The sequence below is a fragment of the Crotalus tigris genome, unplaced genomic scaffold, assembly GCF_016545835.1.
Source record: "Crotalus tigris isolate CLP2741 ecotype Arizona unplaced genomic scaffold, ASM1654583v1 scf7180000017774.6281472, whole genome shotgun sequence".
In the NCBI taxonomy this organism is placed as follows: Eukaryota; Metazoa; Chordata; class Lepidosauria; order Squamata; family Viperidae; genus Crotalus; species Crotalus tigris.
Window position 1 is genome coordinate 2,266,347 of NW_024096625.1, and position 20,029 is coordinate 2,286,375.

Genomic DNA, 20,029 nt, shown 5'->3' on the forward strand with positions numbered 1-20,029 from the left:
AAATCATGCCCCAAAGCAAACAATTGGTTTATATAACCATGTGTTTGCTTAATGACTGCTCCAAAAAATGGTTGTATAATCAGGCCCCACCACATGGTAACCCATTTTACAACTGTCCTGACTTGTAACCAAAATTGCAGGTTCAATTATAACTTTAACTTTATTTCATTTATTTATTAAACTTATATGCTGCCCATATTATCTAAGCTGGCTCTAGGCATCTTACAATCATTCAGTAAAAATGGCATGTAAAACGTCGAAACTATAATAGGGATCTTTAAAATTAAGTTAAAATAAAATTAACTAAGATGGGGAAGAAGGGAGCAATGTGCACACAAAGAGGAGGTGGGGTGTTTTCTAATGCATCATCCATCATTCACCTTCAGAATGCCATATTTGCATTGGTCCCCAGGCCAGTTATTTGAGGACTACCTGCAGTGCATTTTCCATATATCCAATAATCGCAAGGACAATATAGATTAGATTAGAAATGTTAACTTAGGCTAATGTATCAAACAATTGATCATAAGTTATTTTATGTTAGCATCATTGATAAAAACATTGGATCGGGGTCTAAAGCCCAGATCATATAATACTTGGAATTATATTATTCACACATTGCAGTTTTATTTTGGGAGGGAGGTGTGACATATCCAAAATGTATTTTGGTATGCCGAATTCACCTCAGATTTCTACAGTTTGGTATATTGATGATAGCTGAAAACTTATTTTGGTTTGCTTGCTTTAATAGTGACTGAACGAAAGTTTCCTTGGACCTCTAAGTTCTCCATGCTGTATATTGACAATCCAGTAAGTTAAGAATGAATAATGTTCTATTTAAAATATAAATTTGAACATCAGTTCTTTATAGTAAGAATAGCCTCATGGTATTGGTAGGCATCCCAAATTACAGTACCCTTAGGCCAGTGTTTCTGTAGTGCTGATTTACCAACAGCTTATCAGGTACTTAGGAGCCAAAGACTTGGCAGCAAAGGAAACAACAGCCGACTTAATAGCCAGCCATCAACACTCTGATCAACAACTAAAAGTGTATTAATACTACATAAGAAAAAAGACTCACATAAGTTATGCCTGAAAAAAAAAAAAAACGAGAAAGGTGGGAATCCAGATTTTCTAACCTGAAATTATCTCCTCTTCCTCTTCTTCTTCCTCCTCCTCCTCCTTCTCCTTCCTCCCACTCCTACTCTTATCCTTAAATTTATTTTCTGTCTATCTCACACTTCAAGGCAACTCTGAGCAGTTTACAATATAGTAAAAAATATACAATATCCAGACAATTTACTAGCTTAGAAATTTGCCCATTAGTCTTGATGAAATTCATGAAATTGATGAAATTAATGAAATTGACTTCCGAATAGACATGAACATAGACTAAGTGCAAAACCAAATTAAAATTTAACATAGCTGTAGGTGAAACTATATAGTTAATTAAATTTTATTTGATGTGAAAAACTAAAATTCTTTGTTCCTCAATGTCCTGGTTCTCTTTAACTATCAGGTTGGAACTGGCTTCAGTTTTACCGATGATCCGAAAGGATATGCAAAGAATGAAGATGATGTAGGAAGAGATTTGTATAGGTAAATTAAAGCTGAATGTTTCCTTTTTTCATAAAAGTAAGCCCTGCTCAACCTTTTCTAGAGATTTAGAAACTTTACTAGAGCTATGCAAAGCATTTGCAGCAATCCTTAAAGTATTAAAGCAGCTTCTTCACTGCTTCCAGGCATCCATGTATCCCTGCAGGTCCATATGTGTGCATCTGATGGACCATCTATGCATGGATTATCCCACTGTTAAAAACACATAGATAGCCCAGGACAGCTTTCAAAGCAGTCATTCAATACTTCCATAGGATATGGCTAGCTTTAATACTTCAAGAAATGGTGCGTTGCTCATGCTAAAACATTGTGAAGGATCTCTTTGAATGAGTTGCGTAACTCTAATATTTACAGGTAATCTTCACTTATGACAAAAATTAGGACCAGAATATCGATTTCTAAGCATGGGTGGTTGTTAAGTAAGTCATGCCCAACTTTTCCTCATAGCTGTAAAGTGAACCAGTGCAGATATTAAGTGAACCATGTAGTCATTAAGCAAATCTGGCTTCCTTCATTGACTTCGCTGTCGAAAGCTGGCTAGGAAGGTCACAGATGGTGATTACATGACCTGAGGATGCTGTAACCATTGTAAATATGTGATGGATGCCAAATGCCCAAATTTTGACATGACCATGGAGATGTTGCAGTGATCATAAATGACTGGTGTAATCCCAAGTCACTTTTTTCAGTGCTATTATTAATTTGAACAGTCCCTAAACCAATGGTTGTAACAGTTCATATGGTCAGAGATAGATGTCAGATTGTATATTTAAAGGTGCAGCCATTGATTAAATAAATGAGACTTCACATTAAAGTGAGCTCTGAGTTTCTACTACAGTTTCTCAGTGTATATATTAACTGATACTATATCTGCATTTCAGTGCGATTATTCAGTTTTTCCAGCTTTTTCCTCATTATCAGAAAAATGACTTCTATGCAACAGGAGAAGTAAGTTTGCTTAAACATTTGTCAATTTGAGAGTGTAAATTTTTACTTACAAACCATATTCTATTGTAGGGGTGTCAAATTGCTGGCCCGCGGGCCGGATGCGTCATGCTGAAACCGCGTCCACCCCATTGCCAGCAATGGAAAAAAAAGTCGTGATATGTTGCGACACATCACATGACTTTGTGAGTTTGACACCCCTGTTCTATTGTATGTTAAATGTCTATATAAATGTTAAAGAAGAAATAAAATTTCCATTAATTAATAGAATTGTTAATAGGCAGTAACCAGCAAGAGTTCTAGACAGGTAATTTGATCACTCAACAAAATTTTCTAAGTCTTCTGTTCTAATTGAAAATGTGATATTATTATGCAATTATGCAAGCAGAATTAACAAAGGGGATATAATGCATTGTACTTGCATAGCAAAATAATTAAACTCTCTTTTATTGAATGGCACTGATTTATCAGCTCCGATCAAAGTTATTTAATATTGGAAGTTTCATTGAAACCTTCTAAGAGTACTTTTTGGGAGGATAATCAATTCTGCTACAAGAAAGGTAAATAGCACCTAGACTTATATACCGCTTCACAGTGCTTTACAGCCCTCTTTAAGCGATTTACAGAGTCAGCATATTTGCTGCCAACAATCTGGATCCTCATGTTACTGACCTTGGAAAGATGGAAGGCTGAGTCAACCTTGAGTTGATGAGATTCCAATTGCCGAATTGCTGGCAGTTGGCAGTCAGCAGAATTAGCCTGCAATATTGCATTCTAACCACGCTCAGAACAAATAAAAGAAAGGCAATAATTTTTTCAGTTACCCCTTATTGTTACCAATGCAAGCTGTGGAGCATATATGCATATGAACACACAGGAAGTCACATTTAAACTTTGTAAAATACTACAGGTAGCTCCATAAAAAACATCAGGCAAGGGAATTGTAAGGGTTGAAAACAAAGTTATTTTCTTTCTTTCTTTTCCAAACTTTTCAGCGAGGTTAATTTTGACCTCTGAATTTAACTTGTAGCATTGGTCTTAACATAAAGAATTTAAATTCAGTTTTGCAACTATGTTCTTGCATTTGATTATCTATTCACCAGAGAAATATAATTATTTTGGTATTGTAAATAGCTCTACTAATATTTATCTTTTAAAGAAAACTTTCCCACATCTGAGATAACATTTGGAGCAATATATTATACCCAATATATATTGGATATAATAGCTCTAACAATATATTTTTTTCAGCAGTTTAATGTTGCTAGTAATTGCTAACATAAGTGATGTTTTATAGTCAAGAGATACTGTTTTCACTGGGTGTTTGTTTCTCTGACTATACAGATTTTGTCTTGGAAGGGTTTTTTTTAAAAATTAGTTTGCCAACAGCAACACTTAAAGAAGATGGACATGTAAATAACATGAATTTCTTTTATGCCTTTTGCCTTTAATGACCAAAAATCATGTTGTTTTCATTTCTAAAAGATTAAAAAGTTGCTTCAAATGACTACTAAATAGTTCAATTATATACATGTTTTTTCACCCATTTTGCAGACTGGATACAAACAGAATAGTGTTTGTGAAACAAAATACTAGTTTGGTAATTGTTAAGATGCTGGGCTAGAAACTAGGAAACTATGAAGTCTAGTCCTCCTTTATGTATCAAACTGGTTGGATAATCTGGCTCAATCATTTGCTTTCTCTCAAATAGGGAGAATAGGAGAAGGGAGCATTTTCTATACTCCTTTGAGCTCTACAAATAATGGCTTAATGTGAATCAAATCAAATCAATAAATAGAATTTCTATTTTTTATTTAAGCAAATGTATAATTTTCTGTTGATGCCAATTGACAAAAAAGACATAAACTGATTACTTAACTCAGAACATTATCATTTTCTGTTTTTATTTCCAAAGAAACATGTGAACTCTTAAGACACTGTGGTAAACAAATGTAACAGTCTTCCTTAATGTGATGTTGCTCAGATATTGCCTGAATATTGAAATTTGCACACATCTGAAGCTCTTGATTGGGGTTAAGTAAGAGTATCAGCCTACTGCTTTAGACGCGATATAAGAAACTCTAATCAAAGTTGGATAATGTATAAATAACCCCCTATATATTAATGAGTCAACCAATGTATTATCTTTAGTCTTATGCAGGAAAATATGTGCCAGCCATTGGATATTATATTCATAGCAATAATCCTACAGCAAAGATAAAGATCAACTTCAAAGGTGTTGCCATTGGGGACGGTCTTTGTGACCCTGAAGTGGTATGATTTCTATATTTTTTTATATTCTGAAATTGCAGGCCGCAAAAGAACATTATCCTGATTGATATCCAGCCAGTGCAAATGCTTTTAACCTTAAATATATGATTGCAAATTAGATGCAACCCTAGCAAGATGGCTACTTAAATTTTATTACAGTGTCAGTGTATAGCATCAGCTTGTTCTAGTGTATTACTTTTGTTATGTTCTTTTCAATCTTTTTAATGACTTTTTAAAATGAAAACATTCATGATGAATATAATTCATTTTCCTGATCAGATGCTGGGAGGCTATGCAGACTTCTTATATCAAATTGGCTTGGTAGATGAGAACCAGAGGATATATGTCCAGAATCAGTCTAATCTGGGACAACAATACATCCAGCAGAAGAAATGGAAAGAAGCCTTTGAAGTAAGTCATAAAGGCTCACATGATGACCTTCAGCAATTAAAAGCATCTGATCACAGTAAGGGGTCAGAAGGAAATCATATGGAGGTCACAAACTTGATTGCAGCAGCAGCAGCAAAAAAACCCCAACAACCTAAAAGGGAGAGAAGTCATTCTCCCATGTTTCGCTAAAGTTTACATTGGATTCCCTTCAAACTTGAGTACTTGAGTGTGTATTTACATAGGCATCTCTTTTGTGGATTGTTTTAATTTCTTAAATGTTGATTCCCAAATGTCCTAAAGCTTTTTCTTACCTATGGAAACTGGAAGAAAAGTAATCTTGGAAGTTGTGAAGATGCTTGGACATATTTATCATACCTTTTATATCCATAAATAAGTATTCTAATTTTTTTCAGTCAGTTGAAAAAAAAATGAAGTGGTTACCATACACCAGTGTTTCCCAAACTTGACAATTTTAAGGCATGTGGACTTCAACTCCCAGAATTCCACAGCCAGCATTGCTGGCTGTGGAATTCTGGGAGTTGAAGTCCACATGCCTTAAAATTGTCAAGTTTGGGAAACACTGCCATACACAATTAACTGGCATGAGTCACTTTTTAGTGTCTTGCATTCCAGCAATTTAATGAATCTCCCATATTTTACAAAATCATTTTTAAAAAGAAGAGAGCAAAAAACCCTTTATTTTAAAAAATTCTGTTACACTAATTTTTGCTGATATCATGCCAAGCAAGTTTAATCTATGAAATATTAACTGTAGTAGCTGCTATTTTCAATAAGGAGAGGATTTTTTTTTTTTTTGGCTGGGTCAGACTGAGTGGCCCAGCTCATCCAGCCCATACTTTTTCCAAGAAACAAAATGACATTTCCTCTCAACTTATTTTGGTGATATTTGATTGGGACATTTTTCTTTTATGATTTGAAATATGGTATTCAGATGGATCTTGATACAAGGAGGGATCTTCCTTTTAGTATTTTTTAGTGCAAGTATATTTTACCAACTTTTCTTTACTAGCTGTGGAAAAGTAAACAGTTGACATACTCAACAATGAAAATGAACATATTGAACTTATATGATTTTCTTCCTCAGGTATTTGATATTCTATTGAATGATGATAAAACTGGAACTCCTTCTTATATTCAGACTATTTCAGGATGTAGCAACTATTTCAATTTCATGCAGTGCCAAGTAAGTTCTCATGAGAAAAAGCAGACATATTGAAAATGTACAGTGCCTTCAGAAAATATTCAGACCTCCTTCACTTTTGTTAATTTTGTAATGCTGCAGCCTGATTCTGCAAGTACTGAAATGCATTTTTTTCTCATTAATTTATACTCAGTACTCCATAATGACAAAGTGAAAAGAGAATTTTAGAAATGTCTGTAAATTAATTAAGAATAAAAACTCAAATATCATATTAATATAAGTATTCAGACCCTTTGCAACAACTCTTGAAATTTAATTCAGGTGCCTCCTGTTTCTCTTGATTGTTGCTGATATGTTTCTAGACCTTGACTGGAGTCCACCTGTGGTAAGTTAAATTAATTGGACATGATTTGGAAAGACACAAAGCTCTCTACAGAAGGCCTCATAGCTGACAATGCATACTGTAGCAGAGCAAAAGCCATGAGGTCAAAGGAACTGCCTGCAGAGCTCAGAGACAGGATTATTGCAAGGCACAGATCTGGGAAAGGCTACAATAAACTTTCTGCTGCACTGAAGGTTCCTAAGAGCACAGTGATTTCCATAACTCTCAAATGAAAGAAGTTGGCACAGCCAGGACTCTTCCAAGAGCTGGTTGCCTGGTCAAACTGAGCAATCGAGGGAGAAAGGGCCTTAGTAAGAGAGGTGACCAAGAACTCGATGGTCACTCTGACTGGGCTCCAGAGATCTTGTGTGGAGATGGGACAAAGTTGCAGAAGGACAACTATTACTGCAGCCCTCCACTGATCTGGGCTTTATGAAAGAGTGGCTACATTGAAGCCTCTCCTCAGTGCAAAACACATGAAAGCTCATTTGGATTTTGCAAAAAAGCCCCTGAAGGACTCTCAGACTGTGAGGAACAAGATTCTCTGGTCTGATGAAACCAAAATTAAACAGTTTGGGCTCAATTCTAAATTGAAGTGTCTGGAGGAAACCAGGCACCCCTCATCACCTGCCCAGCATCATCCCAATAGTGAAGCATGGTTCTGTTTTCTCTTTGTCATTATGGGTTCTGAATGTAGATTAATAAGAAAAAAATGAATTTCAACAACTATAGAATCAGGCTGCAGCATAACAAAACTGACAAACGTGAAGGGGGTCTGAATACTTTCTGAATGCACTTTATATGTACACATTTGGTCTATAGACCCAAAAGAATGATAGCAATATGATGACATTCTGCAAAAATTAGATTAGATGAATAAGACAGATTTACTTCGTTCTGTCTTTGAAGGCTTGCAGGAAAGATTCCTTCTTTTACTTTTTCTTAAGGCCAGAATTGTAGTACCAACAGAAGAGAATATTTGTAACTCAGGGATGAATTATGAAGAGCTTGGTGCTTAAGATCTCACAGCCAAATATGTGTTTTACTAGGTCAAGAAGTCAGTGAAAACAATGTTATAGCTACAGTAACATAGATATCTTTCTCTTCATCAGCATCCTAATTCATTTTGTCTGTTTTGCTTTGCAGAAGTATATTCTTCTTAAGGAAGAAAGAATTTACTTTCTTCCAGACTTGTGGTCAAAAACTATTGGCTAGGTTGTCTACATAGATTTTTTTTCATATTGTAAAGCTTTGTAAAAGATATTGAGGGCAAATGGTATAAAACTCCTGTTGCCAGCATGCTCAATAAGTTGGGCTGTTAGATCTGGTCCAGCAGACTTTTTTTGTCTTATTTAAAAGAGCAACTAGTGAAGTATTTTTCAGCATCAGAATTAATTTAGTGTATTTACATTAATCAATGAAAAACAAATAACTTGTATTTTTATTACTCAATACCATATCTTTTTACAAACTGGTGGTTTTTTTTTTCTTATAAAGTTAATTGATATGAACATACTAAATTGTTTGCAATAGTGGCGAATACTTGAACATGAACCTGCAAGGTCAATTGTTTCAGTTCTCACAAACACAGTGATAAGTACACTTGGCTACTATAAAAAGAAAAGCAGAATCATCAAAAATATAGTTGCATGAATTTGCTTTCTTGCTTTGATGAAATAATTTATATGTGTTCTTTCTCTTTATTATTTTAATAATAGGAACCTGAAGATCAGGAATATTTTGGAAAGCTATTATCACTGCCAAACATAAGAAAATCTATTCATGTTGGAAATTTGACCTTCCATGATGGTTCTATGGTTGAGGAGTATTTGCTTGAAGATATAATGAAGACAATAAAACCTTGGTTGGCTGTTTTAATGGATCATTATAGAGTAAGTAACATGCCAGGTTGAGTTTCTTACTTATCAGTTTTAGAACTTGAATGTTTAACATTATTATGACTGATATTGTATTTTTATAGAAGACAAGTGTACTATTTTAAGAGAGAGAAAGAGTGTGTGTGTGTGTTGTGTGTTTTAAAGACAATTAATTGCAAATTCCTCAAAGAACATGTTTATTAGTTACATAGTATTGGCACAGTCAAGAGTGAAACCAAGTCTGGATACACAAGTAAGAATTTTCCAATACAAATTTAAATGTCCTACCCATAAAACTGTGCAAACAACTATGTTCCCCAATATGATTATTTGGCGGGCTTTTTATGCAACACCTTGTTCCTAGTCTTGGGAACAGCTGATGACCTTGGTTCCCATGGAACAAAAGATTATTTTGACTAACAAAGCACCTGGACAACCTTCTCCCTCAGTTCTATGTGGCAACCTAGAATGAGAAGGAAAATGACTGCAGCCATGCTCATTTGTAGAGTTGACACATGATAGTTACCTTATCAAGGATAGGTGGAAAATGAAATATTAAATAAAAAATTAAAACATAAAATCTATTAATAGAATCTATTTACCCCAGAGCTACTGTTAGTACATTGCAATTAGGTTGCAGGAGACATAGGTTTCAATCTCATTGGGCATACAGCTCTGTGACTAAATTTGGATCAATCATTCTCTCTTAGTCTCATCTATCTACTAACATTTTTTTGAGACAAATAAAATTAGGGGGGCTCTCCAAATAATCATCTCAATTTCTCAGTTGAAATGTAAATAGAAAAAATAAATATCTCTCACTTCTGCTCCTGCATTCTTCACAGACTATTATTAAACAATGCAGATTGTATGGCATATAGGCTAGTAAAACTATTTCTACCCTTATAAGGATAATTATAATAATCAACATATTATTAAATGTAATGTTTTTATTGAGGTCATGGAAGATCAAGACTTGTTACTGAAGTTCATGTGCCACTACAGTCCTCTTTCTATATATAATATATATCTTTTTAAATGACCATGGATACATTCAACATTTGACTAAAAAAATATGGTCAGCTAAATTTTAATATTCCTTTTGATCATATTAAATTACGCTATCTTTCTATCAAAGAATGGGCCAATGTGTCATAGAAATGTCTAATAAGATTTAAAGGGAAAATTAAGACACCTTTGTAGAACAACGTATTAACTTCTGGTATTAATAAAATCTCCTCCTTTTTGAAATGATGTACACTCAAATATCTTAATTCTGAATTGGAAATTCACAGTATTTCCCAATCAAGTGCTGCACTTGCACTTCACGGTGGCATGAAAAATGCTGCACATGAAAAAAGATGAGCCAAAATAATAATATAGTAAAAACAATATTTAAACTAATATTTTTGAAATGAGTATCATTAATGTTAGTCTCTGGATACTGAATAATATTCAATGGGGCAGCATCCAAGGATTTAAGGGAAATGCCTATGATTCTGAATTTTTAGGCCCAACCTGGTTCCCTAGGAATAAGGAAAGAAAAAAGGCAAGATGCCAGCTATAACCATGTAACTGAAGGCTTATCTCTTTTTTATTTGTTTAAAAAAGGAAGTGGGAAGGACAGGGCTTCAGTCACAACTGCTATCTTGAGGTTTTGATTCCTCCTCTGCATATTTTCCTGAACTGATCGCATCTGCTCTCAATCTTCCTTTCCATTTAAATAGCAAAGTCTAATGTCTTAATGTTCTGCTGTTTATTTCTGTATAAACTATATAAACTGCAATGAATAGATTTCAGCTGTGATACTATATCTAGATAAGAGAGAGAGAGAAAAAAGAGAGTATGTTTATGTATAAATACACATACACATAATTTTATTAAAGACTGAATAAGGAAGAAACTAATACAAAGTAAGAAAAAGAAATAAAATTAAAAGTGCAAGAAAGTGGAAAAAATAAAAGATAGAAAAGGAAAAGGATACATTCTTTACAGCAATTATAGGTATAATTATAAATTTCCCAATTTATAGGTGCAGCTTAACTCACTTTCTATAATTTATCCTGCCTAATAATCTAAACCACAAATCATAAGTTTTTATTCTGTTTTATGCATAAGGGATTTCCAGTAAGCAATACATGTAGATATTGTCCTTTCTCTGACTAAAGAACTCAATTTTGTTATCTCAGCAAGTTCCATCATCTTCACCAACCATTCCTTCATTGTGGGTACTGCCGAATGTTTCCATCTTTGTGCATACATTAATCTTACTTGTTCTGGAAAGATACTTTCTGATCATGTAATAATATTGGTGACATTTTCTGTATTTTTGTCCTAGCCTCTAAGTAGAACTAAAGCTAAAAGTTTTGAACTTTTCATCTATGTGTTTTAAACTTCTTCCCAAATGTTTAAATACCATCTTTGTATTTTAAATTTAAAACAAAGTTTGCTTAATCCCTTCTAGACAATAGAAACATTAGACTTTTAGATCCTTATTTATTTCCTGAACAATATTTTGTCATTTTTAATGCAATTAAGGCTGTTCATTCCAGCCTCTGTAAATATAATAATAGTATATGACAGTGATGGCGAACCTTTTAGAGACCGAGTGCCCAAACTGCAACCCAAAACCTATTTATGCATCGTCGAATGCCAGATAGGTGTGGCCCATTGGCTGGGTATGGCCCATTGGGTGGGCATGGCCCATTGGGTGGGCATGGCTGCGGTGGTAATGGCAGACTGGGTAGGACTAAAAAGTTCAATCAATCAATTCCAACTTTGCAAGACCTTTTATTTTCCTGCGAGAAGTTGAAATTGATTGAACTTTTTTTTTTTTTTTGCACATGGCGGCGGAGGCCTAAAGCAAAAATGTTTTATGAAACCCAGCTGAAGGCCTAGGACTGAGGAAATGGCGTACGTGCCCATAGAGAGGGCTCTGAGTGTCGCCTCTGGCACCCGTGCCATAGGTTTGCCACCACTGGTATATGACAAGATTTGCCATTGTGATCTCTATGGGTAAAACATTTAAAAATAATAGTATTCTAGAATTAATAAGGTGACAAGGACTTGAAATGCATATTATGGTTGAAAGAATGTGAAGCTGCTGCCAATACTCAGCGAAGGCAGGTTTTTTTTCCCCACTTAAGGACCTGATTCCTGCAAAGTGGGCCCTTTCTGTAACTTCTCAGGAACTGCTAGTGTTTTGTCAAATTCAGAAGCAGAAATTGTGCATCTCAGAAACCACCATATTATGTAGGCTTCTACTTTTTTGTTTTGTGTCTCTGATCTCTCTGTGTTAGATCTCAAGATGCCCTTTTTTAGGCTGATCTTATTCTGCAGCAGTTTTTGCTCCTTTAATATCAAATTTATGATATAAATGATTGATGTAATATCAGTTATTGACCGTCCAAATATTCTTTTTTACTATATAAATGATTAAAAATACATAGAAATCAAAATAAAATAATAAAAACATAACAGCATAAAATCAAGAGTAACAACAACAATCATAATTAAAATAATGCTTGGGGTTGATTAAAATCAAGAAAACAAATTGAAAATATTGTTTTGAGCTTTGCTTGTTTTTGTATTTATATTTGACTTCCAGGTTCTCATATACAATGGGCAACTTGATATCATTGTGGCAGCTCCACTTACTGAACGATTTCTGCCTACTGTGCCATGGGGCAAAGTGAAAGAATACAAAAATGCTGAGAGAATTGTATGGCGAATACATGATAAAGATCCTGAAGTTGCTGGCTATGTACGCCAAGTGGGTGAATTCTATCAGGTGAGATGAACTAATTTCTAAGAAAAATAAAACATAGGTTAAATATGACACAGCAGAACGAGAGCCATTTTAGTCTATGATAGCAAAGGTTCAGGAGTCTGACAGAATCTTTTTAAACTAATACATTTTATTAGAAGGCATAAAGTTTTCTGATTGTGTGCCCATTTATTTGACAACTTGTGGGAAAGGAATAAGAAAAAGGAAGGAAGGAAGAAGAAGGAAGGAAGGAAGGAAGGAAGGAAGGAAGGAAGGAAGGAAGGAAGGAAGGAAAAATCCATTAAAATATGTGCAACTCAGGGTTAAACTGTGAAGTCCTTGGTATTCTCTTGAGTTTGGTTATTTGCTTGCAGATGTTTCATTACTCAACTAGATAACATCATCAGTGCTAATGAGTGGGAAGTTTGTTCCATGTTTATGTAAAAATACATGTCAAGAATAAAAATATCAAAATATCAGAAGAGAATAAGAAAAATAAAAGATTACTTCTTCAGTCTATAATCAGCATATGACCTCAGTAGGTGTTCCTGAAGATAATTTATCTCTTGGTTGTTTATCCTGTCGTAGACATATCAACAAGTTATTCTAGTCCCAGGAATTTCTCTAAAATGAAGTGAAGAAAAGATCCTTGTTTAGCAACCTCAAATGGGAGTGGCAACTTGTTCACTAAGCAAAGCAATCACTAAGTAAATCACTGCAATTATGCTTATGCTGTTACTTCAGTTTTGCTTTGCTTTGCAGACCTGCAAAGACTGTAAATGCAAGAATTGTTTGCCAAGTTATTTTCATTAGTTGTAATTGTGAATAGTTACTAAATGAAGACTACTTCTAAGCGTGCCAAAGTGAAATACTGTGCCACTTCTTTCATTGCATGTGATTGACTCTAATCTAATTATAATCTAATTTTATTTCCTCCATCCCTGGACTATGCATTTATTAACATTACAAGCACAGAGAAAATAATTTTAGAGGTAGATACTTTATTTTATTTATTTGTTTGCCTTCATTATTTTTACAAATAACTCAAAGCGGCATATATAAACATAACCGACACACATCTTTCCTGTTATTTTCCCCACAAAAACTTTGTGAGGTGGGTTGGGCTGAGAGAAAGTGACTGGCCCAAAGTCATTCAACTCACTTTCCTGGCTAAGGCAAGACTTGAACTCATGGTCTCTAGCTTTCTAGCCTGGTTCCTTAAACACTAGACCAAACTGACTCACATATGCAGTCTTCTCTGTCCCAAACTGATTAATGATGTGAGAAGCAGCAAGAATTTATTTTACCAAATCTTCTTTCTATTCTTATTCCCTTAGGGTGGACAATTGATCAGAATTACTATTGTTAACTCTAGACAAAAAAAAATGATATGCCTTTGACAGGCTATTATTGTGCATTGGCTTGTCACAAAAAATTACATTCTCAATCAGCAACACAAATTCTTACAAATACGTTTTGCTGTTTTGGGATTCTGACTAGTATTCTTCAGACACTTAAGTATGGCTAATGCACTCTTAATATCAAAACAACTGCAGAAGATTCTAATCAACTTAAGATAAATCTTTGTTGTTTCAAAAGAAAACATTTACTATTAATTTATACTAAGAATCTTAAGCTTTGAAAAAACTTCCTGCCACATGACCTTAATATAAAAAATGTGCTAGTTTACATTGGTTCTATATAAAATAAATAAGGATGTATTCAATTATAGTACAATGAAATAATTTAGTTTATTGAATTAGCCAAAGTGAATGCATTAGAGCAGTCAAAACTCTACTTAAAATCAAATTTATTTAATATTATAAAAAGGTTGGATTTTCTTCTACCATTCCACTATTTAATTTTTTTTAAAAAAATAATGCTTTACTGTTCAGTATAATTTTGCATAGAGTACATGCAAAAGGCTTGGTCACATATATTCTCCTTCTGTGAATTTGGAAGAATGAATAATCCATGATACCATTCTGTTTCAGATAATTCGTAACTAAGTCATGGTTTCAAATAAATTACTTCATTAAGCAAGCCAAGTAAACAATCCAAATCCAATTGGAGTTTGCTTTAAAATAATTCCTGATTCATTTATAAAAGTATAGTTGTGAATTTAGTAAAGTAAAAGTGCCTGTTCGCTTAATATGCTTTCTCATTTCTTATGTGCCTGTTAGTTTTTCCTTCCTTCTTCCAGTTGTCAAATTCAGCAGTCTCAAAATATTTTTCTGTTTGTATAAGAACTCTCATAGAAATTCAGGTCTTTACCACACACATTGCTGTTTCATTTAATAATTTGACAACTAGGATGATGATGATGATGGTGGTGTGTGTGAGAGAGGGAGGGAGGGAGGGAGGGAGAGAGAGAGAGAGAGAGAGAGAGAGAGAGAGAGAGAGAGAGAGAGGGAGAGAGAGAATAAAAATGGTATATGCTCAATACAATCTTTTGTTGAAGGAAAAGTCTTCATCATGGCTCAGTCCAAGCCAGGAATAAACAATGTGGTGACTGCTTTAGAAAGAAGGTTGCAGTTTATTGAAGAGGAGAGACAGACAGAAAGATGGATCTGGAAGAAAAGACAGAGATAGCACATGTAGGGAGTGGGTTTTTATACCTTCTTGAGCCTTTTGTTGTTCCTGTGGCATGAACTTTGACCTGAATCTGAGTGTGCCTTTCTGGTATTCTGATGGTGGGTTAATCCTATTATGTCCCAAAGGTCAATCCTGCTTCCCTGGGGCTGTGGTTGATGACTCTTAGATTTTTGGTGTGAGGGATTGTTGATTCTAGGGATCTTTCTTCCTAATCCCAGTTCCCTGACTCCAGTCTTTCTGGCAAGATTATCACATCTGCAATTCACACATTGGAATAGGCCACATTTTGGTTGGTCTGGTTATGGAACAGTGTGTGTAACAAAACGCTGATCCTGTAAACTGTGGTTTATGGCTTTACATTATATATTGAACCAGGCAATTACTAATACAAGTATTACCAATTTAGTAGCACTGGTAGTACTAATACTACTAATGCAACTAAGAATAGCTTTGTAGCTCATTTATTTATTTATTCATTAATTTTTTTATGCTGCCCATGTCCTCTGCATTTGTTTAATTTGTATAGTTGCCCACTGCAAATCAGAAACTTTGGACAATGATCATAAAAATAATTAAAACAGTTAAAATCCAATGCAGAAAAATAGCCAAGAGATATTATAATCTTTTAGTGTCAATGCAGCCAGGAAACAGAGTTCTTTACATACAAGCCAGGCACATAGCTAAGTTTTCAAGACCTTTCAAAAGGATTATGGCTATTCTAATCTCAGGAGGGAGAATGTTCCACAGGACAAGAACTATGGCAGAAAGGACACATCTCTTCTTAACTTGACATTCCTTGGCTGATGGGACCCAGAGCCTGCCTATCATGTCAGACCCAATTGGACAGGTAGAATCAACTGAGATTCTATGGTCCCTCAGTTAACCTTTTCTGAAGTCACAGATAGCTTTAAAAGTGACAAGTAGCACCTTGAATTTAATTTGAAAATACAATTGGCAACCAATGCAGCTCATGAAGCAATGGTGTAATATGTGCCGAATAGTCACACCATTGACAGCCTGTGCAATTGTATTCTGTATCATCTGAAGTTTCCAGAGCTCTTCAAGGGCAGCCCTTGAAGCTTATTATGGGTATGTTTCTAATATAAATGGTGAGATTTGTAGGTGATTGTTTGTGTATCTGCTTTGCATGAACAAATTATTAAATAAAGATCAGATAATAGGTAGTGACTAAGATTTTAAAACAGAGTTCCAATAGATAATGCTATTTAATGCATTTTTCCACCCATTCTTTTGGGATATCTCTAATTTATTTTTTATATGTAATTTCATAGGTCATTGTTCGAGGAGGAGGACACATCTTGCCTTATGACCAACCAGAAAGGGCTTTGGATATGATGGATAGATTTATCATGGGAAAAGGATGGAAACAAAGTAGATATGGAAAATAAAACCCGATAGTTGAAATCCTTTGGAAAGTTCTCAAGAGATTGATTGATCAGTATTGATCAGAGGAACTGATGAAATATTATTGAGGCTTCCCCCCCCTTGGAAAATCTGTTTTAATCTGTAATTAAATTATTCATCTAACTTGAATGTTTTTTTCTCAAAATAAATGACACACATCTCTGTCTCTGTCATTCTTGTCCTGAATATCAGAACCCAAAATAGATAATTCGTATAGCCATTTCAAATTTTTTTGTTTAGTGAAATGGTCATGATAACAAGTAGCATCCATGGAAGGTATGGTGGGTCAAAGTGGTGCAATTGTGTACCATGTATTTTGCTTCAAATGTGAGCCTTTTATCTTCATGTGACTCTTAGCTGAGGGAATGACAGAAAAAGGTTTAAAAAAAAATTCTTTTCTGCCTTGGAGATATATAACAGAACCTTTAGAATTGATTTCCAGCACAAGCTGAAACAAGAAACTCAGCTTTCACATTGAGATTGTTAAGCCGTTATTTTATTCAAACATTTGGTACTAATGTAAAGTTAAAAGTCTATAAACACATAATATAATTTTTTCAATTTTTATGAAGATGGCACAATAGAACAAAAACACTTTTTACAAAGAATTTATCAGCAATTTATCAGAATTTAGCACCAGACCTAATGGATTTTTCTTCCAATTAATGAATTGCTCGAGCAATTATGTGAACTTCTTGGAAGTATTTCTTACTAAGCTGTAGAAGGCATACTTCTACATGAACAAGAACTGTGTTATATGTGTTCTGTTAAACATTGTTTTGAAAACAAAACAAAACAAAACATTGTTTGAACTCATGGAAGGAAAGTTGACTATAAATCTAGCAATAAAAGAAAGGTAGTAACTATGTAATCATGTGTCCATCTTTATGCTTATTTACATATCTTCCAGCAAAGTAATTTTGCAATTTCTTCTTTTTATTTAAAATTTGAATGTTTTCAGTAAAGATGGACAATTTTAGTAGGGCATATCTTTAACTGAATTAAGCAGATACAGTCTTTATACTGATCACCAATTCACATTTAGATTTAACAAAGTCACCTAGGAGACTAATTTAGCCCTCATAATCCAGACTGTTTTTCTTCATGAACGTTTTCTTTTCTTAATAGAATCCTTTGAAAGGGAAATAGAAAAAGATAAAAAGGATTGCTACAAAGGAACAGACTTATTGCAAGAGGAAACAAATTCTGTGAGGGAGGCAGGTCAATTCCAATTAAATTATAAAACTTGTCTGGAACTATTTTATTTAAATAGTTTACTTAAAATATTGCATATCTTAAATAGATCATGTTTTGCCTTTTTATTTTGATTCTGGTAGCTACATCTTTCCCCTCTTATCAATCTTACTAATAAGATTGATTGCACTCTGTAACTGAAGCAGATATGGGGACTGAGTCATCTGTTTCTCTAAATTAAGTAGCTTCTGTTTCATTGTAAATAATAAACAAATGTAAAGAATAATCAAGTTTTCTGGCACACTATTATTTTTAATATATTCCACATTCTGGCATGATCTGTACATTCATAGGCCTTGGAGACAAGTGCAATGTTTAGAATTACGATATAAGAATGAGATACATGGTAATTCCTGGTCTGGTACATTGATCAGCAGAATAGCCAACTGTATTTAGTTGCAACAGGAATTGTTAGTATGACTGAAGGGGGAAATTATTGGATACAAGGGAAATAATTATGTTAATTACATTTAATTTGATTTGATTTTTTGGTTCTGTACTCCCCCCCCAATAATCTGAAGAAGGACTTTCCCCTAGCTGATGTACTGTAAAGGTTTATTCTTCTTTGATATACATGTCCATTTTTAATATAGTCACAAGAAGTCCAATAGCATTTTCCCCACTACATTTGCTTATCAGAGAAAACAGATGGGCATGGAATGTTGCAGGTATGCCAGGCAGTTGAAGGGAGAAATGCCATTGGAAGGATATCTGAAGAACAATGAAGAAGATGCACTGAAGCTAGCATACCAGGAAGGGTTACTGAGGGCTGGAGACACCAAACACCTGCAGGAAAGACCAAATAAAGAAAAGAGATAAGGCAAGGCAAAATATTACGTGGCCAGGACATTAAAAAAAATATGCAAAGTAAATAACAAGAAGACTTGGTAATAGTTAAAAACAAGAAAGTTGAAAAAAGAGAGGGCCTAATTCTGGCTGCACAAGATCAACTCTTAAGAAATGCTGTGTCTGCAAATAAACTGAAGAAATAGTGGGCTACCACATTAGCTGTTGCAAGTTTGAGTGCAAGTAATAACTGATGGAACCCAAGTAGATGAAGTAATAGAAAATTAATAAGCTATAGTGCTCTGGGTTAGAACTCAAAACAGATAAGCAACTGCTACATAACACCCCAGACCTAACAACTGTCAATACTTAAGACAAAAAAAAAAAAAATCAGAATGGTAGATGTAGTAGTATCTGGAGACGGCAGAATAGAATAGAAAAAAAACAGGAAAAAAACACAGAAGACAAAATAGAATGACTAAAGCAAAAATCATCACCAATAACTGCAAAAGGCAGTTTTACTTGGAAAGGCTTACAGCAATATCTTTAACGCCATCAAACAACATCTGCCTATTCCAAGTCCTAGGACAGGATAGGTGGATTAAAATGCCAAACCCAGTTTAAACATCTGGCTGACTGCAACCAACCACAACCAACCCTTGCACTTAAAGCGGTATATAAGTCTCATAAAATAAATAAATAAATGTAAGTGTATGTATGTATTATATTTATATACTTCCTGACTCCCAGTGACTCTGGGACACATATTGACCTTCATAATTTGAATGCAACAAATTTAGTGCAAAGATAACAAATAAAAATTCACCCAAAGGATAGTAGGTTTTGTTGACTGAATATATTTAATAAATATTTTCTTGTAATCTTTAAGCAAACATGCTTTAAAAAGGTTTTCAGTTACCCTTATCAGATCCTGCTCAAGTTAGAAGCAATTGTTATTATGAAAACCTTAGATTTCTTGAATAATGCTTACCTTAAAAGAATGTATAATTAAATACATTAAACTTCCATCAGGGGGTGCTCGCATGCCCTGACAGTTTTTCTTTCCTCATTCCTCAGTCCAAAGTCCATTTTCGGATTGATACTCTTAGCACTTAATTTGGCAGAAAGTGTTGTCCATAACTTCCTTCTAATGATGTTTCTTTAAAGAAATGTTGCTTATTTTAAATAAAATCCAATTGCTAACAGTTTCTTAGAACTTAAGCAAAATGTGCTTTGATATTGACTGCTGACACATGTGATATATTGTAATTCGAGAAACATTATAGTTGCTTTTATCACTGGTTGTTCTTTGTAGATTCCATCTTTATTTCTCTGTCAAGATCCCCCCCACCCAAAAAAAATCTTTTAGAGTTACTTGGAAAAACATTTGGTGAAGGAACACTCACATTTCACTTATGCCTTATACATGTAGAAACCAATAACTCTGTAATCTGCTAGGGGTAAATGTTAGCTCTGCTGACTGAAATATCTTGCTATATTTACTGTATGTATTTGTGCTTTTCATATTTCTTTTGATCTACTATCTGAAATTTGTTGCT

General features: G+C 34.2%; 1 protein-coding gene across 4 annotated transcripts in view; it reads left to right on the top strand.

Annotated features, from left to right (window-relative positions):
• Positions 1–16,596, top strand: part of CPVL (carboxypeptidase vitellogenic like) — a 54,031-nt gene extending 37,435 nt beyond the window's left edge. For 3 of the 4 annotated variants that reach the window (XM_039341986.1, XM_039341984.1, XM_039341985.1), the window contains exons 5-13: positions 752–810; positions 1,520–1,599; positions 2,499–2,565; positions 4,714–4,836; positions 5,113–5,244; positions 6,329–6,427; positions 8,486–8,659; positions 12,252–12,434; positions 16,298–16,596. In XM_039341986.1, the coding sequence (XP_039197920.1) occupies positions 752–810; positions 1,520–1,599; positions 2,499–2,565; positions 4,714–4,836; positions 5,113–5,244; positions 6,329–6,427; positions 8,486–8,659; positions 12,252–12,434; positions 16,298–16,414 (1,034 nt within the window). In that variant the 3' untranslated portion in view covers positions 16,415–16,596. The remainder of the gene's footprint in view (positions 1–751; positions 811–1,519; positions 1,600–2,498; positions 2,566–4,713; positions 4,837–5,112; positions 5,245–6,328; positions 6,428–8,485; positions 8,660–12,251; positions 12,435–16,297) is intronic. The other variant, XM_039341987.1, reaches the window with a different exon arrangement.
• The last annotated feature ends 3,433 nt before the right edge of the window (positions 16,597–20,029 follow it).